Source organism: Carcharhinus amblyrhynchos, chromosome 13, assembly GCF_965287045.1.
Source record: "Carcharhinus amblyrhynchos chromosome 13, sCarAmb.v2.hapA, whole genome shotgun sequence".
In the NCBI taxonomy this organism is placed as follows: Eukaryota; Metazoa; Chordata; class Chondrichthyes; order Carcharhiniformes; family Carcharhinidae; genus Carcharhinus; species Carcharhinus amblyrhynchos.
This window is the reverse complement of record NC_137336.1, coordinates 68,791,598-68,815,136: the sequence shown is the minus strand read 5'-3', so window position 1 is coordinate 68,815,136 and position 23,539 is coordinate 68,791,598. Positions and strand designations below refer to the sequence as shown.

The following is a 23,539-nucleotide window of genomic DNA, read 5'->3' as shown; positions in this document are numbered from 1 at the left end:
GTGTTGTGAAACTTCTTACTGCACTCGTTGGACAGCCTGCAGCACCTTCCTGGCCTTCCGCTGGCGTCTGCCAGAGGAGTGGGGACGGGCTCAGGTGGATCTCTGGCTGGGAGGGGGAGTGGTGGAGGTTCTCCCAAGTCCATCCTTACCCTCACCCCATCCTCCACGGAAGGCCAGGAAGGTGCTGCAGGCTGTCCAACGAGTGCAGTAAGAAGTTTCACAACACCAGGTTAAAGTCCAACAGGACTTTCCAACAGGAGTTTAACCTGGTGTTGTGAGACTTCTTACTGTGTTCACCCCCGTCCAACGCCGGCATCTCCACATCAACAAGCGCAGATCGTAGATGGTAGAGGGAGAGCAGCAATTCAGGTAGGTTTGGGGGGGGGTGTGCTCTGCCAAGGGGGATCCTGCCTCCCGGGGGAAGGGGTCTGATTGCGGTGGGGGGGGAGGGGGGGGGGGGGGGGCACTGCCTCCCAGGGGGGGTCTGACCATGGATGAGGGGTCTGTTGGTTGGGGGGGGGCGGTCTGCCTCCTGGCGGGTGGATCGTGGGGAGGGTGGCTGCTTCCCTGGGGGGTGGACCACTGGGGGATTTGCTCTGTTGAGGGAGGCCTGCCTCCCGGGGGGGCTGGTTAGCGGGTGATCCGTGAAGGGTGTTCGAGGAGGATGGGCTTCAGAGGTTCCCCTGCAGAATAGGAATCTGCTTCGGATTTTTATTTTACAGGTTGACAACAGCGCAGATCCAGAACTGACTCGAAGGCGGTGAAGTGGGGTTTGGTGGTAAAGTTGGGCACGCAGTTCATTAAGTCAATTTAAATGAATGTTAATTGGGCTGCCCGACTGGGGTGCAGACAGGATCCGCGCCCAAATCGGGTGTTGGTAAAGGTGCGATCTGCTCCGCTTCGGGTGTAGATTGCGTTACAGGCCTGACGCCTGAATTTACTGCAATTTCACACCCGAAAATGGGTGCGAATTTTTGGTAAAATCGGGCTCATTGTCTCCGACTACTTTCAAAGATCTGTGGACATGCACACTGTTCCCGCACACTTCTCAATATTAAAGTATTTGAAAAAGTTGTTGATAGAAAGAAAGTCTCTTGGTTGTTTTGCTGAAATAACCATGAGATGATCAGTGAAATCAAAACTGTTTTGTGAACTCATCCATTGACTTGATTCATTCAACTGAATCATTCCTTGTTTTCCTGATGTAATCATTATGGAGTTTATGCTTATGGAATAATAAAAAGAAAGGAAGATTTCTCTTCACATCTATTTTCCTGTCCTACTTATTGCTCCCAGGTGATTTGCTATTAAGATATGTCATGTTCAAATATACCTTTATGTAGTGCTTCTCAGAACCTTCCAATTTTTTGCACAGCAAGATTCCACAAGCAGCAACGTGACAACTACTAGACAATCTGGAATAAAATATTGGTCAGGGCACTGGAGAAAACTCATCTGTTCTTCTTTGAACTAGATCTTTAAGAACATTCATGCCTACCTGAGGGAGAAGACAGAGCTTTGGTTCTGCGTCTGAATTAAAAGACTGCATCTCGGACAGTGCCGCACTCCCTCAGTACTGCACTGGACTGTTGGCCTGGATTTTGCGCATTAGCTGCTGATGTTAATGAATGACTGACAGTCTGAGTTACAGTGCCAAAGCAGAACTAGCATAGCTCAGTAATACCTCAATAATACAGGCCATGGGAATGAGAATGAAATAATATGTAAAAATATGTAAATGGTGTACTCATAAGCAGCCTGAATATTAATATTAGCTGACATTGCTGATAACTCTCTCGTAACACATTCAAACTTCATTTAGAAAGGTTCCAGACAGCTTACTAAAAGAATTTGGGAACTTTTTAAACATTATGTTGCACGATGAGACAGGAAGACAAAACAGTGTCAAATGAACTGTGTAAAATAGGAATTGGAAAATCGCTAGCTTGTTTGACATTTTTACTATTTGTATGTTCATTGAATCAATGAAGAGGACTGTCAAACAAGTTTGAGCACTATCACACGATTGATAATGTCACATGATCCCAATCTAGCTGGCAGTCCAATTCTGTGCCATTATTACACCACCTATAGATCAGCTAGATAGTCAATATCTTTTCTCAAAGGTAGAAGCATCTAAAATGAGAGGGCATATGTTTAAGGTGGGAGGGGAGAGATACAAAAATGTCCAGACGGGCAAATTTTTTCACACAGAAGGTGGTGAGTGTCTGGAACAAGCTGCCAGATGTTGTAGTAGTGGTGTATACAATTTTGTCTTTTAAAAAGCATTTAGATAGTTACATGGATAAGATAGAGGGATATGGGCCAAATGCGGGCAATTGGGATTAGCTTAGGGGTTTTTAAAAACAAGGGCAGCATGGATAAGTTGGGCCGAAGGCTGTTTCCATGCTGTAAACCTCTATGACTCTATGACTATGACACCACCATTAGCTTCAACAGAAGGGCACTGGAGTCTGATGTTGCATTCCTTTCACAGAGTTTCCAATCTTAGCACTTTTCATGATTGCATTCCAACTTGTAAAATTCAAAATCACCTTCCAAATAAAATTATACATTAAAAGAATCTTTGAATAGTTTGTCATGGTTGCATTTTTTGCTTGTTTTACCAGGATACATTAAAACCTTACAATAAATTTCAAATGTTGATTAAATTCTTTAGGAAATGTTTGAAGCTGTTGCAGTCAAAAGCACACTGTCTTTTCATCACTGAAATCGAAACCCAACTATCAGGATGTAAATCTTTTTTGAGTATCAACACAGGAATGAACAAAACTGGCCAATAGGCAATCTCATAAAGAGGCCCCACAATGGCTGACTGGGGCATGTTGTGGGAAGAGGAGTATAGCTTGGCACAGAGAGCATGACATACCATAAGGGGTAGGTTAGGGACATGAAGTGGCATGGATGGACATGGGGAGGGTGTGAGAGATGAGAGCTGGAGGGCCTTCATGTTTTTGTTTTTGTTTCAGGATGACAATCTATAACTAGTGGAGTGCCACATGGATCAGTGCTGGGGCCATAATTAATAAAACATATATTCATGACTTGGATGAAGAAAGTGAATTTATAGTTGCCAAGTTGGCAACAAATGCTGGCTCAGCAAGCGACACCCACATCCCATGAATTATTTATTTTAAAGTTTGCAGATGACAAAAAATAGGTAGGAAGGCCAGTAGTGAGGATAACACAGAGTCTACAGAAGTAAATGAGTGAGCATAAACTTGGCAGATGGAATATAATGTAGAAAAATGTCAAGTTATGAATGTTGGTCACAAGAATAAAGGAGATGAATATTATTTAAAGGAGAAAGACTGCAGAAAGCTGCAGTATAGACAGATTTGGAACTTTACGTAAATCACAAAAATCTGGCATGCAGGCTCAGCAGGCAATAGGGAAAGCAAATGGAATGTTGGCCTTGATTTCAAAGGAAATGGAGTATAAAAATAGGGAAGTCCTGCTAAAACTATGCAAGACACTAGTTAGAGTAAACCTAGAATACTGTGAACAATTTTGGTCCCCTTATCTAAGGAAATATATACTGGCTTTGGAGGCAGCTCAGAGAAGGTTCACTCATTTGATCCCAGGTATGGAGAGATTTTCTTATGAGGGGAGATTGAATAGGTTGGACCTGTGCTTACCAGAGTTAGAATAATGAGAGGCAACTTTATTGAGACATATAGGATTCTTGGGGGTTAGACAAGATAGATGCTGAGAGGTTGTGGGAGAGTCACAGTAGCATAGTGGTTAGCACTGCTGCTTCACAGTTCCAGGGACCTGGGATCGATTCCCAGTTTAGGTCAAGGTCTGTGTGGAGTTTGCACATTCTCCTCATGTCTGTGTGGGTTTCCTCCGGGTGCTCCGGTTTCCTCCCACAGTCCAAAGATGTGCGGGTTAGGTTGATTGGCTGTGCTAAAATTGCCCCTTAGTGTCCTGAGATCCGTAGGTTAGAGGGATTAGCAGGTAAATATTTGGGGATGTGGATGTATGGCCTGGGTGGGATTGTGGTCGATGCAGACTTGATGAACCAAATGGCCTCTTTCTGCACTATAGGGTTTCTATGAGTCCAGGACCAGAGGTTAGTTTCTCAGAATAAGAGGTCATCCATTTGAGACAGATAAGGAAATAGTCTTCTCTCAGAGGGTTGTTAATTAACCTTTGCCACAGAGGGCTGTAGAGGCTGGCTAATTAAGTATATTCAAGACTTTTTTTTTAATCAATAAGGCAATGTTATGAAGGGGGAGGTTGATCTCCTCTTTGAGAACTGATACTCAACTACATAATCTACCAAAGACTATGTGAGAAGGGATAATCTGCGCTTCAGCAACTTTTAGTGACCAAATCAAAATAATTACTTGAGACTTTCTCTGTAAAGCAACAAGTAACACTTTATTTATCTAACTAACAGTGAACAGATTAACTAAACTATTTACAAACCAAATAAACACTATTCTAATGGAATGCTGTTTAGATAAATACAATTCCCACTTTCTAACAAAAAAAATAGAATTTCTAGTCACTCTCAAAATACAATATCTTTCAAAATACAATATCTTTCAAAATCTTCTGTCTTCTTTATCTTCTGTTTTCACTAGCTTCTGTTGGTACCTTTACAATTGAGATGAGGCTTTCTTTTAAGACATAAGTGTGGCTGTTATGCTGTCAGAGACCATTGCTGGCTGTGTGTCTCTCTCTCAAGTTGTGAATGTGGCAGAAGTAGTTGCTGGCAGAGGCAGTGGCTAACTGGCTCTCTGGAACTTGAAGCTGGTTCTCATACCCCTGATGACATACCAAAATCCTCACAATAGGACTGGTTTACAGGTTATCAAAACATTAAATTCAAATCTGATAGGCTGCTGCTATTCAAATGCCTTGTTTAAACCTGTTTTCTCGGCAGCATCACTGCCTGGGCTTGCGACGCAACTTTTCACTCTATGCTCTCTGTATATTGCATTTTTGCACCTGCATCTTTTCTCAAAAATACTTTTTTTAACAAAACCATGACATTTTACAACTCTTAGCATCTTAGAAGTTTTTTATAATCTTACAAATACTAACTTCACAACAGTAATCAAGGGTTATGGGAATTAAGCAGAAAGGCGGAGTTGGAGGTTCTCATATCAGATCAGACAGTGTAGAAGAAGGCCATTTAGGCTGACGAGTCCACAACGACAACAATCCCACCCAGGCCCTTTCCCCGTAACCCCTCATATTTGCTCCGCTAATCCCTCTAACTGACGCATCATGGCACACTAAGGGGCAACTTAGCATGGCTGATCAACCTAAACCGCACATCTTTGAACGGTTGGAGGAAACCACAGGAAACCCAAGCAGACAGGAGGAAAATTTACAAACTCCACACAGACAGTGACCCAAGCCAGGAATCGAACCCAGGTCCTCGGAGCTGCGAGATGGCACAGCAGATTCAATGGACTGAATGGCCTACTTCTGCTCCTATGTTTTATGATCTTATTTTAACTATGAAAATGTCCCATAACACCAAGACGGGTCTTTTAAACAGGCTGCTGACTCTGAATGTTTTCCCGGCTTGGCTAACCTACTCCACCACAACACCAGCAACTAACTTGGGAGTGGGTGATTGAACATTGCAAACGTAACATCCAACTGTGCTAAAGCTGACCTGTTGGATGAAGGACTTTGTCACATCTCATTTACCTTGTACCTAATTTGGTGTCAGTAACTGTATGCCAAATATAGGAAAACCTTCACCTTAAAAACTGCTCCGCTATAGTTGCAACAAACTGTTTTATAAAATCAGAATAGCTACCTTGCTTTCTCAGAAGTTTTACCAATGATACTGTGATCCATTTGGTGCATTCTTGTAAAGTGTTTTATTTTCTCATTTACAGACAGATTCATCAACTGTGTCAGGAGATCAACAAAAGAGAGGAAAAAAGAAGCTTCTTCCCAAAGAGGTAAAGAGTGATATTAATGTGACAACCAGAAAATGTACTAAATATAGAGTTGAAGAATATTGGGAAACACACAGCAAGTCACTCAGTACATGAGGGAGGAGGATAGACTCATGCTTCAGGTGGAACTCCCAAATGAAAAGTGAATCTCTCTGCTTCTGGTGCTGACTTTGAAGGTGTTTCTCTGTCCAATCCTGTCTGCCTTTAAACCTGCCACATTACAGAGGTCACATTTGAAAATGTCAAAAGATGGGGAAGGGGAGTTCATTTTACTACTGCCTACTCCACAGGTGCTGATACCATTGCATCTATCCAATCATACAAAGTAAACTGAGATCTTCTTGACCTGAAAGGTCCCATTAAGGCATATTAACCAGATGTTACTGTGAAATTTCCATTACTTGCCCTCCTATTGCCCAACGTCAATAATCAGAAAGAACCATTGGTTGGAGGAACCCTTGAACATGATAGGGCTGAGTTTAGTCCATGGAACTCGTTCCCTCCGACACACAACCTGCCCAACTCTGAAGAGGGTTGGGTATCAGAGAGCATTGCCAACTATCCCAAAACAGGAGGGGACCAATTGCAAATGGCAGTTTTTGCTGTGCAGAAAACTCTCCAGCTGTTCCAGTGCAATTTACTCACCTGGACTTAGCAATGCTTAAAGGGTGAATCCTTTGAAAATACAGAATTAATTAAACTTGCAACAAAGGCTGGATGCTGTGACGAGAACAGAAAATTTGGAGCCAAAAGTCCATTGACTTTCAGCAGAACCTGAAAATCCCGCCCAAAGATCCAATTTTCAAAATGAACTCCAGAAAGCCTTTGTGTTCATATTCCATAATCTCAAAACTGCTTATTTTACAACCAATGAGGTAACAGTGAAAATAAGTCACTGTCGTAAAGCAGGAAACGTGACACAGCAAAATCCCACAGTAGTTTTAACATTAAGTACCAGATTTTTATGTTGCTGTTTCAAGGATAAATAGTAGGCAGGACATCAAGGAGCATTCTCCTACCTCACTTCTAAAGTAGCCACATTGGATCTTGTACCCTTCACTTGACATCTGATCTGAAAATCAGTACCTCTGACAGTGTAGCACCTACTTAAATGTCAGCCTAGATTATGTGATCAAGTCTCTGAAGTGAGACCTAAACCCGCAAACTTCAGACCTATGCTACCAATCATGCCATAATTGATGTTTTCTTGAATTGTTGCATTTTATGTTGCCATTGATTGTGTTTTTTTTAAATAATTTCCTCCATATTCAACAACTAAAATGGATTGAAGCATTCAGCACTATTGTACTTTGACCCATGTGCAGTTAGGCAAGCTATGCTGGTTTTAGCAAAATAAATCATTCTTTTTTTTTACCTAGACATTAGCCATTTCCTCATTTCCCATCATGCTTAATGAGAACTCCATCAATTCTTTCAAGCTTCCTCCTTCCTGAAATCTTGAGAACAAAGAACAAAGAGAACAAAGAAAGGTACAGCACAGGAACAGGCCCTTCGCCCCTTCAAGTCTGTGCTGATCATAATGCCCTTGCAACTAAAAATAAAACCTCTGCCCTTAATCAGTCCATATCCCTCTATTCTCTCCCTATTCATGTACCCATCCAGATGCCTCTTAAATGTTGCTAATGAGCCTTCTTCCACTGCCTCCTCTGGCAGCGCGCTTTAGACGCCCACCACTCTCTGCATGAAAAACCTCCCCCGCACATCTCCCATAAGCTTTCCTCCTCTCACTTTGAACCTATGCCCCTTGTTCCACCCTAGGAAAAAGCTGCTGTCTATGCGCCTTGTCTATGCCTCTCATAATTTTGTAGACCTCTATCAGGTCTCCCCTCAACCTCTGTCTTTACAATGAAAACAATCCTAGTTTATTCAACCTCTCCTCAGCCAACACAAGCAATTTGCTGAGCATCCTCAGATTCCTTGTGAATGTGTGACTAGATACATCTTACACCATTCACACATCACCCTGTGCCCACTCACCAGCAACTGATCTGGCAATACCTCAAATTCTCTTCCTGGTTTCCAAATCCCTCTGTGGCCTCACCCCTCCGAGTCCCCCTGTGGCAGCATGGTGGCACAGTGGTTAGCACTGTTGCCTCACAGCACCAGGGACCCGGGTTCGATTCCCAGCTTAGATCACTGTCTGTGTGTAGTTTGCAAGTTCTCCCCTGTTTGCATAGGTTTTCTCTGGGTGCTCTGATTTCCTCCCACAGTCCAAAGATATGTGGGTTATGTGCACTGGCCGTGCTAAATTGCCCCTTAGTATCCCAGGATACGTAGGTTAGAGGGAACAGTAGGTTCAATATGTGGGGTATTGGGGATACAGCCTGGGTAGGATTGTTTTTGGTGCAGACACGATGGGCCAAATGGCCTTTATTGCACTGTAGGGATTCGATGTTTCTAATCTCTGTACTCATTACCAGCCCCACATCCTCCAAGATGTCTGTACTCTTGCAAATCCTCAATTTTAATTGGTGGCCAAGCCCAAGTGCCTAGGCCCAAAGCTCCAGGGTTCCCTATCTGCATTTCTTCACCTCGCTTTCCTCCTTTAAGACACTGCTTAAAATTTAGCTTGTTGACAAACTTTTTGTCAACTGTCTTAATATCTCCTTATAAAGCAGAATGTCAAGCTGCTCCTGTCAAGCACATTGAGATGCTTTATTACATTAAAAGTGCTATATAAATGCAATTTCTTGTTGTGATATGGCCATTCTTCATGTGTGTTTCATGAAGGTAAGCATCAGAAATGTACTTGGCCACAAAAGTGACAGCAGAGAAGTTTTATCGGACCACCACATTCACAATTTCCAATCAGGGCCATGGTCACGGATGAGCAAACACTACATCCATTCAAATGTTGGTCCTTTAGAGGATGAGAAAGGGGACCTAGTGGTAGGGGATGGGGATATGGCTAAGGTATTGAATAACTTTTTTGTTTCTGTCTTCACGGAGGAGGACATGAATAATTTGCTGGGTGTTAGCGATGGAAAGGTGGTAGGACTGGAGGGTCTTGATGACATTACTGTTACTAGAGAGGCGGTGCTCGACAGACTGGAGGGGCTGATTGTGGACAAGTCCCCAGGACCGAATGGAATGCATCCGAGGGTTCTGAAAGAAATGGCGGAGGTGATAGTGGATGCCTTGGTGGTTATTTTCCTGACGTCGCTGGATTTCGGGGAAGTGCCAGATGATTGGAAAACGGCAAATGTTACGCCGTTGTTTAAGAAGGGTGCCAGGCAAAAGGCGGGGAATTATAGGCCGGTTAGTTTAACGTCTGTGGTAGGTAAAATGTTAGAATCTGTCATTAAGGAGGAAATTGCGAGGCATCTTGAAGGGAATTGCTTGATAGAGCAGACGCAGCACGGTTTCAATAAAGGGAAGTCGTGTCTGACAAATTTACTGGAGTTCTATGAGGATGTGTCCAGGGCGGTGGATATAGGAGAGCCGGTGGATGTGGTCTTTCTAGATTTTCAGAAGGCGTTTGACAAAGTACCTCACAAGAGGTTATTGCAGAAGGTCGAGGGACATGGAGTTGGGGGTAGGGTGTTAGCGTGGATAGAGGATTGGTTGTCAAATAGGAGGCAGAGAGTGGGGGTCAACGGGTGCTATTCGGATTGGCGGATGGTGACTAGTGGAGTGCCCCAGGGGTCGGTGCTGGGGCCTCAGCTATTTACCATTTATATAGATGATCTGGAGGAGGGAACCGAGTGTAGGGTGTCGAAATTTGCTGATGACACCAAGATTGGGGGAATGGCAAATTGTGCGGAGGGTGTGGAGAGTCTGCAGAAGGATCTAGATAGGCTAGGCAAATGGGCCAGGAAATGGCAAATGGAATTTAATGTTGGCAAGTGTGAGGTGGTCCACTTTGGTAGGAAGAATGGTAGGAAGGACTATTACTTACGGGGCGAAAAACTGCAGCAGGCGACGGTGCAGAGGGACCTCGGGGTCCTTGTGCATGAGTCGCAAAAACCCAGCTTGCAAGTGCAGCAGGTGGTCAGGAAGGCGAATGGGATGCTGGCCTTCATAGCGAGGGGGATTGAATATAAAAGTAGGGAGGTCTTGCTGCAGCTGTATAGGGCATTGGTGAGGCTGCAGCTGGAGTACTGTGTGCAGTTTTGGGCGCCGCACCTGCGCAAAGATATTTTGGCCTTGGAGGGAGTGCAGAGGAGGTTTACTAGGCTGATACCGGAGTTGAGGGGGTTGAGCTATGAGGAGAGGCTGAATAAACTGGGCTTGTACTCGTTAGAGTTTAGAAGAATGAGGGGAGATCTCATTGAGACGTATAAGATGATGAATGGGATGGATAGGATAGAGGTGGAGAGACTCTTCCCGCTCAAAAAAGACAGTAGGACTAGGGGGCACAGCCTCAAGATAAAAGGGGGGCGGTTTAGAACTGAGTTGAGGAGGAACTTCTTCACTCAAAGGGTGGTGAATCTCTGGAATTCTCTGCCCGTTGAAGTGGTGGAGGCTACCTCACTAAATATTTTTAAGACGCGGGTTGATGGGTTTTTGATAAGAGAGGGGATTAAGGGTTATGGGGAGAGGGCGGGAATGTGGAACTGAGCAGCGACAGATCAGCCATGATCTTATTGAATGGCGGGGCAGGCTCGAAGGGCTAGATGGCCTACTCCTGCTCCTATTTCTTATGTTCTTATGTTCTTATAAATGGGGGAAATTGAGAGGGTTACATTCTGTAAAGAAGATGTTCCAAGAGCAAGTCATATTTTTCTTGAGTTATTTTACAGCACCTCACATTCTTATCAGAATGACATCAAGTAAAGAGATGATTCCAACCCAAACTCCAGTTGCACATGGCAAGTAGACAAAAAGTAATAACTCTGCACTGAAAGGATTCTATAATTCTGTGATAAACCTTGGAGACTCCATGCTGATCGTACAGCGTGGTGGGGCAATGTTAATACGAGGTTAGCTGAAACTCCATGATCTCTTGATTGAAGTTCAGTCACTTTGGCTGGAAACAACCTAAAGAAAGGAAGCACCTTAAAAGAGGAAGGGGCAGATGCAGAATGGGTGTGTGAAGATAAATTGGCTGCATGTTGATATAGAAGGGAAGGTACATCTTCATCGCATCCTTAAATCCACACTCAGTGCGATGTGCCGCCATATGCGCAGACTTGATATCGCTCTCCAGCAGCACTGAGTCACCCTTTCTCAGAGTTGTCCTTGTCCCTAGTTCCATTTCATTCTTCTGATACCTTAACAAGAAACTTTCTTCTTTTCATGAGTTAAGGAATGCAAGCTCCAACAACTCATTGATACCAATGCTATTCAGGACCGTTCTCCCCTTCCCATCCTTTGGCCCCTATCCCTCCTAACCCCAGCCTTACCTTCTATCAGCATACCCTCTTCCCCCTACTGAGGCTGAACATGCTGTACACAGCAAAGGACTCAGCTTCATACCCTTACATCCTCTTCTCAACGAATGATGCTGAACTCTTCTTTCACCGCTTTTGTCTCCGTGCTCATCTTTTTGGGTAGGAGAGAACATAGTGGAGCGTAGTGGAGAACATGCCCCTGTCTACATCAACAGGGACGAAGTAGAAATGGTTAGGAGCTTCAAGTTTTTCATTGTCTAGATCACCACAATCCGAAATGGTTCCCCCATGCTGACACTACAGTTATACTTTCTCAAAAGACGAAGGAAATTTAGTATGTCAGCTACGACTGTCACCAACTTTTACAGATGCACTTAGAAAGCATTCTTTCTGGTTGTATCATGGCTTGGTATGGCTCCTGCCCTGCCTAAGACCGCAAAAAACTACAAAAGGTTGTGAATGTAGCTCAATCCATCATGCAAACCAACCTTCCATCCACTGACTTTGTCTACACTTCCTGCGGCCTCAGCAAAGCAGCGTAATTAAGGACCCCACGCACCCCGGACATTCTCTGTTGCATTTTTTTCCGTCGGGAAAAAGATAGGAGTGTAATGAGCAGGGTGTAACAATTGGGGGAGTTATGGACAGACCAAGAAGAAGTGGAGTATAATGGGTGTGGCAACTGGCAGGGGCATAATGGGAGGCAGGGATATAACACCTGGGGTTGTAATGGGCTGGGGTTTAATGGGTGGGGTATAACAGGCAGAAAAATGAAAAATGGGGGTATAGTTGGTGGGGATGTAATGCTGTAAGAAGTCTCACAACATCAGTTAAAATCCAACAGGTTTATTTGGTAGCAAAAACCACTACCTTTCGGAGCGCTGTTCCTTCGTCAGGTGATGGAAGTTCTGTTCACAAACAGGGCAAATAAAGACACAAACTCAATTTACAAAATAATGGTTGGAATGCGAGTCTTTACAAGTAATCAAGTCTCAAAGGTACAGACAATGTGAATGGAGAGAGTGTTAAGCACTGGTTAAAGAGACGTTAGTGAGATTTTGCAAGCCCAGGCAAGTTGTGGGGGTTACAGATAGTGCAACATGAACCCAAGATCAAAGAACAAAGAACAACACAGCATGGGAAACAGGCCCTTCGGCCCAACGAGCCTGATCCCGATTGAGGACGTCCTCGTGCGCAGAACTTGGCTATCAGTCTCTGCTCAGTGACTCTGCACTGTCACGTGTCGTGAAGGCCGCCTTGGAGAATGCTTACCCGAAGATCAAAGGCCGAATGCCTGTGACCGCTGAAATGTTCCCCAACAGGAAGAGAACACTCTTGCCTGGTGATTGTTGAGTGGTGTTCATTCATCCACTGTCGTAGTGTCTGCATGGTTTCCCCAATGTACCATGCCTCAGGACATCCTTTCCTGCGATGTATCAGGTAGACAACGTTGGCTGAGTTGCAAGAGTATGTACCATGGACGGTGTTCTCACATGAAATGATGGGATCCATGTCGATAATCCAGCATGTCTTGCAGAGTTGCTGTGGCAGGGTTGTGTGGTGTCATGGTCATTGTTCTCCTGAAGGCTGGGTAGTTTGCTGCAAATAATGGTCTGTTTGAGGTTGGGGGTTGTTTGAAGGCAGGAAGTGGGGGTGTGGGAATTGTCTTGGCGAGATGTTTGTCTTCGTCAATGACATGTTGAAGGTTCCGGAGAAGATGTCTTAGCTTCTCTGCTCTGGGGAAGTACTGGACAACAAAGGGTACTCTGTCGGCCGTGTCCTGTGTTTGTCTTCTGAGGGGGTCAGTGCAGTTTTTCGCTGTGGCACGTTGGAACTATCAATTGATGAGTTGAGTGCCATATTCTGTTTTTATGAGGGCATCTTTCAGCATCTGGAGGTGTCTATTGTGATCCTCTTCATCTGAGCAGGTCCTGTGTAAAAGGAGGGCTTGTCCATAGGGGATGCCTTCTTTAACGTGTTTCGGGTGGAAGCTGGAGAAGTGAAGTGGAGCATCGTGAGGTTATCCATGGGCTTGCAGTATAGTGAAGTGCTGAGGTGACTGTCCTTGATGTCCAAGAATGCAACCGATTCCGAAGAGTAGTCCATGGTGAGTCTGATGGTGTGATGGAACTTGGTGATGTCATCATGTAGTTGTTTCAATGATTGTTCACCATGAGTCCAAAGGAAGAAAATGATGCAGTTTGGAAGGTCTACTGTAGAAAAAAAGTATATGGTAAAAGATAAATGGTAGAGACCTTAGAAATATTTGCATACAGAGGGATCTAGACGAGCAGATCCACATTACCCTGAAGTTTATTTTGGTGGTGGGGCAGAAATTGAGCCCTTAGCTGAGAACTTTGATTTCATCTGATTGAAATGTGTAGTCCGACAAGTTGACAATGGACTTGCATGTTGTAAGTTGACAATGGACAATAGGCAGGGGTATAACAAGCCAGATTGTAATGGATGGCAGTATAATAGGCAGCATTACAATAGCTGGGATGTGTAATAGGCAGGTGTAAAACAGGCAGGATTGTAATTGGTGAGGGTGTAATGAGCAGGGGAATAACAGGCAGGACTTCAATTGGGCTGTAATGGATAAGGAAATGGTGGGTGGGGATATAACAGGCGGGATTGTAATGGCTGGGGGTGTAATAGACAATGGTTTTCAGGTACTGAAATAATGAATGCCAATTGAATGCCATTTGTTTTGTGTCATTATCAATGTTGTATTTTGACCCCAGTGCATGAAATGACATTATGAACAGGTGATGATGTTCCAGTTTATCATTTTAACTCACTGTTTTTGATTTGTGTTTAGGCATCAGAATCAAATAATCCAGGAATCTACAGGTATGGCTGTGTGAAATGAGAAGTTTGATCTCTGCAGATGTCCTTTCCTGTGTTTAAATACAATTGTATTTCTGGAAAATACAGTAGTTCTGACTATTGGCTCTGATCCAGCTAACTGATTTGAATAATTAGAAAAGTTTGCATATTGCTGCTTTCGAGGTCTTAGCTCAATCCAAAGCACTTTACAGTCAATGAACTACACAGTTACTGTTGTTATCAGTAGAAAATATGACAACCAATCGGAGCACGCCGAGTTCCCACAATTGATAATGTAAGCAATTTTATTTTAGTTGATTCTTGTCTCTGACCATCTCAGATGAATGTGCTAACTTTGAACTGTTCAACTCATAATTAAAGATGCCCCTGCCCTGCTGCCCATAGTACTTATCCTACCACTCGAGATACACAGAGGTAACTGGTGTCTCTCATTTCCCCTCTTGTCCTGTCAGATTGCATTTGCTTCCACTCAGAATCTAGTGAAAAATGTGGAACTTGCTGAACCAGTAAATTTTTCTGTAAAAACCTTGCCTTACCACTTCCTGTGTAGGGTTTCGAAACTCCCCTATCTTTTTCTGCACTATTTGTTGAGGACTAGTAATCTTTTCAAACAATTCAGCTACCAGGGTGTAAATGTTGCGAATCCTTTATCCCAGAGGGCTTTGGGTGCTCAGTCATTGACTAGGTTCTTGACAGAGATGGATAGAATTTTGGGGAATTAAGGAAATCAAGGATATGAAAATAGGGTAGGAAAGTGGAACTGAAGCGGACATTCACACAGGATCATATTAAATAACTGAGCAGATTCCAGTGGGAAGGAGGTGTCAGTTATTTGACTGACCCTTGCTCCTGTTTCTTCTGCTCTTCTGAATTCTCTGTGACTGAAGGCCAGAGAAAAATAAGTGAAGTTGGACTGTGATGATAGAGTAGGAGAAAACAGTACAGCACAGGAACAGGCCCTTCAGCCCACCAAGTCTGTGCTGATACAGGTGCCTCTCTAATCTATCACTTTCTCGCCTCTATGTGCTCCATATCCCTCTATTCCCCATGTAGCCATGTATCTATCCAGGTATCCCTTGAACATTGTTATGAAATCTGCTTCCACCATCTCTTCCGGCAGCATGTTCCACGTGTTTACCACCCGCTGTGTGAAAAACTTGCCCCTCGCATCTCTTTTAAACTTTCCCCCCTTCACTTTCATCCTTTCCCCCTGAGTAATTGACCCACCAATCCCGGGAAAAGATTCTGAATATCGACTCGATCCAGGCCCATCATAATCTTGTAAACCTCTATCAGGTCACCCCTCAGCCTCCGATGCTCCAGTGAAAACAAACCAATTTTCTAAACCAGGCAACATCCAGGTTGCACCCTTCTGCACCCTTTCCAATCCTCCAGTAGTGTGGTGACCAGAATTGTACACAATATTCCAAATGTGGCCTAACCAAAGTCTTTTACAGGTGCAACATGACTTTCCAATTCCCATACTCAATGCCCCGACCGATGAAGGCCAGCATGTCATATGCTTTCTTGACCACCTTGTCCACTTGAGTCGCCACCTTCAGGGTAATGTGGATCTGCTCGTCTAGATCCCACTATATGCTAATATTTCTAATGTCTCTACCATTTACTTTTTACCATATACATTTTTCCTGCATTAGACCTTCCAAACTGCATTATTTCACATTTGTCCAGGTTAAATTCCATCTACCATCTTTTGGCCCAGGTCTCCAGCTAATTTATATCCTGCCTTACCTTCTGACAATCTTCCTCGCTATCTCTGCTCCCCCAATTTTTGTATCATCTGCAAATTTACTAACCTACATTTTCCTCTAAATCATTTACATATATTACAAACAACAGAGGCCCCAACACTGATCCTTGTGGAATACTGCATTTCATATACCTCCAGTTAGAAAAAAGTACCCTTCCACTGCTACTGTCTGCTTTCTATGCCCAAACCAACTTTATATCCATCCTACCAGCTCACCTCGGAACCCATATGACTTGACTTTCTGTAGTAAGAAGCCGAACAACACCAGGTTTAAGTCCAACCAGTCCAACACCGGCATCTCCACATCTTGACTTTCTGTGTCAGTCTGTCAGAGGAACCTTATCGAAGGCTTTACAAAAGTCCATGTATACAACATCCACTGCCCTGCCTTGGTCAATTTTTCTTGTCACTTTCTCAAAGAACTCAATCTAGTTTGTGAGACACGACCCCCCCCACCCCTTGACAAAACCAGGCTGCCTATCACTAATAAGTCTGTTCTCCTCCAGATGTGAGTACATCCTATCCCAAAGAATAAGGCTTACAGGTCCGCAAGATTTAAGGCTTACAGGTCTGCAATTTCCCAAATTTTCTCTTCTGCCTTCCTTAAACAGAGGAACGATATTCGCTACTCTCCAGTCCTCTGGTATCTCGCCCATGGCTAAAGAACAAATAAAGAACAGAGAAAATAACAGCACAGGACCAGGCTCTTTGGCCCCCCAAGCCTGCACCAACCATGCTGCCTGACTGAACTAAAACCCCAAAGGATACAAAGATTTTGGCCAAGGCCTCAGCAATTTCTTCTCTCGCCTCTCTCAGTATTCTGGAATACATCCTACCTGGCCCTGAGGACTTGTCCACCCTAATGTTTTTCAATATCTCCAATACAGCCAACAGGAAGGGAGCAGTCACTATGATGGAAGTGAAGAACAAATATGTAAGAAGGTTCCGGACAGATGTAAAAATAATAGGGTTGTTGTAACGGGAGACTTTAATTTTCCTCATATTGACTAGAAATCCCTTAGGGCTAGGAGTCCAAATGGTGTGGAATTTGTTAAGTGTGTCCAGGAAGGTCTTTTGGAACAATATGTGGATAGTCTGACTGGAGAAGGGGCTATACTGGACATAGTACGAGGGAATGAGCCAACCAAGTCATCAAAGTTGCAGTAGGGAACATGTGGTGAACAGTGACCACAATTCTGTAAGTTTTCGGATACTGATAGAAAAAGACAGGTGTTAAATTGGGGGAAGGCTAACTACAAACGGATTAAGTAGAATTTGGAGGCTGTTGTTTGGTAAAGGCTGTTTGAGGGTAAATCCACATTTGGCATGTGGGAGTCTTTTAAGGAGCAATTGTTTGGAGTGCAGGACAGATGAAGAGGAAGGACAGGCAAGGGCAGGATTCAGGAACCGTGGATGACCAGGGAAATTGCGAGTCAAAAAGCAAAAGGGTCACACATGAGGCCTAGGCAACTAAAAACAGATTTGAAAAACACAGGGAAAGTAGAAAAGAGCTCAAATAGGAAGTTAGGAGGGAAAAGAGGGGTCACAAAATGTCCTTGGCAGACAGGATTAAGGAGAATCCCAAGACATTTTATACATATATTAGGAACAAGAGAGTAGCTAGAGAAAGAGTTAGTCCACCCAAGTAAAGTTTAATAGTCACATTAGCAATTGCAGTGAAATTACTGCGAAAATCCATTAGTCGCTACACTCAGGCACCTGTTCAGATACACTGAGGGACAATTTAGCATGGCCAATTCACCTAACCTGCACATCTTTGGACTGTGGGAGGAAACCGGAGCACCCGGAATAAACCCATGCAGATACAGGGAGAACGTGCAAACTCCACACAGTCAGTGACCCAAGCCAGGAATTGAACCTGGGTCTCTGGTGCTGTGAGGCAGTGGTGCTAACTATTGTGCCACCATGCCACCCCAAGGACAAAGGAGGGAAATTATGTGTAGAACCAAAGAAAGTGGGTGAGATCCTTAATGAGTACTTTGCATCAGTAGTCACAAAGGAAAGGGACACATTGATTGATGGTGCCTCAGAAGGGTGTATAAATCCTTTAGAACAAGTCATCATTATGAGGGAGAAAGTGTTGGGCAAATTAAAAAGCATTGAAGTGGACAAATCCCCAGGGCCAGATGGCATCTATCACAGATTTTAAGAGATGGGCCTTAAATAAAAAATCTTTGTTTCTTCTCTGGCCACTGGTGTGGATTGGAGGATAGCCAATATTGTCCTGTCATTTAAGAAGGGTAGCAAGGATAACCCGGGTAATTATAGGCCAATGAGCTTGACGTCAATGATAGTGAAATTGTTGGAAAAGATTCTTAGAGATAGGATCTATACAGTATTTGGAACTGAGTGGTCCTGTTACCGACAGACAGCATGGTTTTGTACAAGGGAGGTCATGTCTCACTAATTTAATTGAGTTTTTTGAGGTGACAAAAATGATTGATGAGGGAAGGACTATGGATGTTGCCTACATGGTATTTAATAAAGCATTTGACAAAGTCCCTCATGGCAGGCTGGTGCAAAAGATTAAATCTTATGGGATCGGAGTGAACTAGCTAGATGAATTCAGAACTGGCTTCACCATAGAAGAGGGTAGACGATGGAAGAATGTTTTCCTGAATGGAGGTTTTTCTGAATGGCGTTCATCAGGGATCAATGCTGGGACCTCTGTTGTTTGTAATATAAAAATGACTTGAAAAAAATGTCTAATTGCGGATGATACTGAGATTGGTGGAGTTGGGAATAGTGAGGAAGATTGTTAGAGAATACAGCAAGATATAGACAGGCTGGAAAATTGGATGAGAAAATGGCAGATGGAATTTAATCTGGACAAATGTGAGGTAATGCATTTTGGTAGATCCAATTCAGGTGGGAGCTATAAAACAAATGGCAGAACTATCAGGAGCATAGACACACAGAGAGATCTAGGAATATAGGTCCACAGATCCTTATAAGTGGCAGCACAGGTGGAAAAGGTAATGAAGAAAGCATTGGCATGCTTGCCTTCATCGGATGGGACATAGGGTACAAAAGTTGGCAAATTATGTTACAATTCTGGTCACCACACTGCCAGAAGGACGTGGAGGCTATGGAGAGAGTACAGAAAAGATTTACCAGGGTGTTTCCTGGTATGGAGGGTATTAGCTATGAAAAGAGATTGAATAAACTGGGATTGTTCTCCCTGGAAAGACATAGGCTGGGGGGGTGGGGGGGCGGGGTGGGGGGGGGGGGGAAGGTGGGGGGAGGGGGAAGTAGCGGTGGCGACCTGATAGAAGTTTATAAAATTATGAGAGGTATGGATAGGGTGAACAGTTGGAAGCTTTTTCCCAGGACAGAAATGACTTACAAGGAGGCACAATTTCAAAATAAGGGGGGGAAGGTTCAGTGGAGATGAGCAGGGGAAGGTTTTTTTACACAGAGGGTGGTGGGAACCTGGAATGCACTGCCAGGTGAGGTGGTTGAAGCAAATACGTTAGTGACATTCAACACTTATCTGGATAGACACATGAACAGACGGGGATAGAGAGGTATAAGCAATTGGCCTAGTTAGGATGTGATCAGCGCAGGCGTGGAAGACCAAAGGGTCTGTTCTTGTGCTGAACTTTTCTTTGATCTTTGTTCTAATACACCCTCCCTTTTTATCTCAACATGTCCTAGAATGTCAACATCCTCCTTTTTCTACTCACCATCCACAACATCCTTCTCCTTTGTGAGTACTTGTTAAGGACCTCACCTCTCATCTGGCTCCATATACAAATTCCCTCCACTGTCCTTGAGCAGACCTACCCTTTCCTTAGATACCCCCTTCCTCCTTAGATATGCATAAAAAGCTTTGGGAGTCTCCTTAATCCTTCCTGCCAAGGACATTTCATGACCTCCTTTTTGCTCTTCTAAGTCCCTGTTTAAGCTCTTTCCTGCTTTCTCTATATTCCTCAAAAGCCTTATCCGTTTTCAATTTCCAGAAATTTATGTGTGTCTCCTTTTTCACTAGACTCACAATCTTTCTTGTTGTCCATTGTTCCCAAATGTTGCCATCTCTATCCTTCCTTTTTACAAGGACATACTTGTCCTGAATTGTTAACAACTGACTTTTAAAAGGCTCAAGCATATCGGATGTGGATTTACCCTCTAACAGCTGCCCTCCCTCCCCCCAGTCTACATTCCCGAACTCCTGGCTAATACTGTTGTAGTTAGCCTTCCCCAATTTTTGTACTTTCATTCTGAGATTACTTCTATCTTTTTCTACAAGTATCTTGAAACTTAAAGACTTGTGATCACTGTTCCCAAAATGGTCCCCCACTGAGACATCAATCACCTGTCAAGGGCTCGTTTCCCAGGATCAGGTCTAAGATAGTCCCTTCCCAATGGATTATCAACATATTGCCTGAAGAAGCACTCTTGGACACTCTGAACAAACTCTGCCCCATCCAAGCCCCTGACACTACAGGAATTCCAGTTTATGTGGGGAAGTTAAAATCACCCATCACAACATAAGAACACAAGAAATAGGAGCAGGAGTAGGCCATCTAGCCCTTCAAGCCTGCCCCGCCATTCAATAAGATCATGGCTGATCTGAAGTCGATTAGTTCCACTTTCCCGCTCTCTCCCCATAACCCTTAATTCCCTTGTCTGTCAAAAACCTATCTACCCGTGACTTAAATATATTTAGCGAGGTAGCCTCCACCACTTCAACGGGCAGAGAATCCCAGAGATTCACCACCCTTTGAGGGAAGAAGTTCCTCCTCAACTCCGATCTAAACTGCTCCCCCCTTATCTTGAGGCTGTGCCCTCTAGTCCTGCTATCCCTTCTGAGCAGGAAGAATCTCTCTACCTCGACCCTATCCATCCCTTTCATTATCTTACACGTCTCTATAAGATTCCCCCTCATCCTTCTAAACTCCAACGAGTACAGACCCAGTCTATTTAGTCTCTCTTCATAGTCCAACCCCCTCATCTCCGGTATCAGCCTAGTGAACCTCCTCTGCACTCCCTCCAAGGCCAAAATATCCTTGCGCAAGTGCGGCGACCAAAACTGCACACAGTACTCCAGCTGCAGCCTCACCAGTGCCCTGTACAGTTGCAGCAAGACCTCCCTGCTTTTATAATCTATCCCCCTCGCTATAAAGGTCAGCATTCCATTTGCCTTCTTGATCAACTGCTGCATCTGCAGACTGGGTTTTTGCGACTCATGCACAAGGACCCCCAGGTCCCTCTGCACTGTAGCATGCTGCAGCTTTTTGCCCTTTAAATAGTAATCCCTCCTACTATTATTTCTGCCAAAGTGGATAACCTCACACTTGCTAACATTGTACTCCATCTGCCAGGTCCTCACCCTCACACGCAGCCTATCTAGATCCCTCTGCAGACTTTCCACACTCTCCGCTCAATTTGCTTTCCCACTCATCTTTGTGTCATCAGCAAATTTCGTCACCCTACACTCAGCCCCCTCCTCCAGATCATCTATATAAATGGTAAATAGCTGAGCCCCCAGCACCGATCCCTGCGGCACTCCACTAGTCACCAATCGCCAATGAGAATAGCACCCATTGATACCAACACTCTGCCTCCTATAAGACAACCAATCCTCTATCCACGCTAACTCCTTACCCCCAACTCCATGCACCCTAACCTTCTGAAGCAACCTTTTGTGAGGCACCTTATCAAACACCTTTTGAAAATCTAGAAACACCACATCCACCGGTTCACCTCTGTCTACCACACTAGTCACAGCCTCATAGAAATCCAATAAATTCGTCAAACACGACTTCCCCTTAATGAATCCGTGCTGTGTCTGCTCTACCAAACTATTCCTTTCCAGGTGCCTCGCTATTTCTTCTTTGATGACGGATTCAAGCATTTTTCCAACTACAGATGTTAAACTAACCGGCCTATAATTCCCTGCCTCTTGTTTGCTACCTTCTTTAAACAGTGGCGTAACATTAGCCGTTTTCCAATCTTCCGGCACTTCCCCGGAATCCAACGAATTTTGGTAAATAATCACTAAGGCACCCACTATCACCTCTGCCATTTCCTTCAGAACCCTGGGATGCATTCCATCCGGTCCTGGGGACTTGTCCACCATCAGTCCCATTAGTCTATCAAGCACTACCGCTCTAGTGACAGTAATCGCATTCAGGCCCTCAACTCCTACCATCCTTCTATCCTTAACAACACTGTTGTTTTTACATCTTTCCATAACCTGCTGATGTACTCCTTCACTTCATGCTGGCTATTGGAAGGTCTGTAGTACAACTCAACAGTATGATTGCACCAGTCATAGATATCATAGAAACCTTACAGTACAGAAAGAGGCCATTTGGCCCATCGAGTCTGCACCGATGACAATCCCACCCAGGCCCTACTCCCATATCCCAACATATTTACCCACTAATCCCTCTAACCAACTCATCTCAGGACACTAAGGACAATTTTTAGAATGGCCAATCAACCTAACCTGTACATCTTTGGATTGTGGGAGGAAACCTGCGCAGACACGAGGAGAATGTGCAAACTCCACACAGACAGTGACCCAAACCGGGAATCGAACCCAAGTCACTGGAGCTGTGAAGCAGCAGTGCTAACCACTGTGCTACTGTGCTGCCCACTCCTGTTCCTGAGTCCTACCTATACGGCCTCACTGCAAGATCCCACCAAAGCATCCTCCCTCTGTATAGCTATGACCTTCTCCCTAATCAGTAAAGCAACACCCCCACCATTTTTGTCATCCTCTCTATCTTGTCTGAAGAAATTAAATCTTGGAATGTTAAGCTACAATCCTGTCCTTCTTTTACCCAAGTTTCCGTAATTGCTGCAACTTCAATGTAAAGATACTTGTTCAACGTAAAATGGGCAGTTGTGATCAGCACAACTGAATGTTTTATACCACACCCACTGATATCAGTAAGATAGGAAATAAAGTATAGTGTGAAACTGCCATGATCTGGAAGCCACTCCCTGACAGATAAGTGGAAGCAGATTCAATCATAACTTTCAAAATGGAATTGGAGAAATACTGAAAATTAAAAGGTTAAAGGACCAAGGGGAATGAGCGGTGGTGGAGGGAGTGAGATTAATAGAATTTTGAAGATTTCTTTCAAAGAACTAGCACATGTCAGATGGGTTGAATGGCCTTCTTGTCCTGAGCTGTTTGATTAGAAAATATTGGAGAGACAAACAGGGTTTGTGCAATCCATTAAGCAATAGTCTCTTTCATTTGATGGTTTTGATGAATCTTGTTAATCAAGTAAAATGCAAGATACAAAATGAAGTCAGGCCTGAATGATGATAGCCCAGTTCAGCAGTTTGTGCACTGGTGAACAGCCAGATTAGACAGCTCATTATTTTATACTGGCTATCGCTGGGACTTGGCCATTTAAAATCGTAAACTGCTTTCAAACAATTTCAAATACACAATTTTATACTCAAAAGACAGCAGTCTGATATGAAATCTAAAAGTCTGTATTGTTAGTTAAGGTCCCTTGAGATTGTTCAAATTGTGTGTGTTTTGCCTTCCATATCATTTTAAAATCACTGGTACTGTCTCTATCTGCTGGCCTATTTCTCATTTTACTTTTTGCCTCTGGCCGTGCCAA

The 23,539-nt window shown here is 43.9% G+C and overlaps 1 protein-coding gene across 1 annotated transcript in view; it reads left to right on the top strand.

Moving 5' to 3' along the window:
- lcp2a (lymphocyte cytosolic protein 2a) overlaps positions 1–23,539 on the top strand; it is a 178,584-nt gene that overhangs the window by 69,638 nt on the left and 85,407 nt on the right. Inside the window, exons 4-5 of the mRNA XM_080201161.1 lie at positions 5,889–5,954; positions 14,127–14,158. Of these exons, the coding sequence (XP_080057287.1) occupies positions 5,889–5,954; positions 14,127–14,158 (98 nt within the window). The remainder of the gene's footprint in view (positions 1–5,888; positions 5,955–14,126; positions 14,159–23,539) is intronic.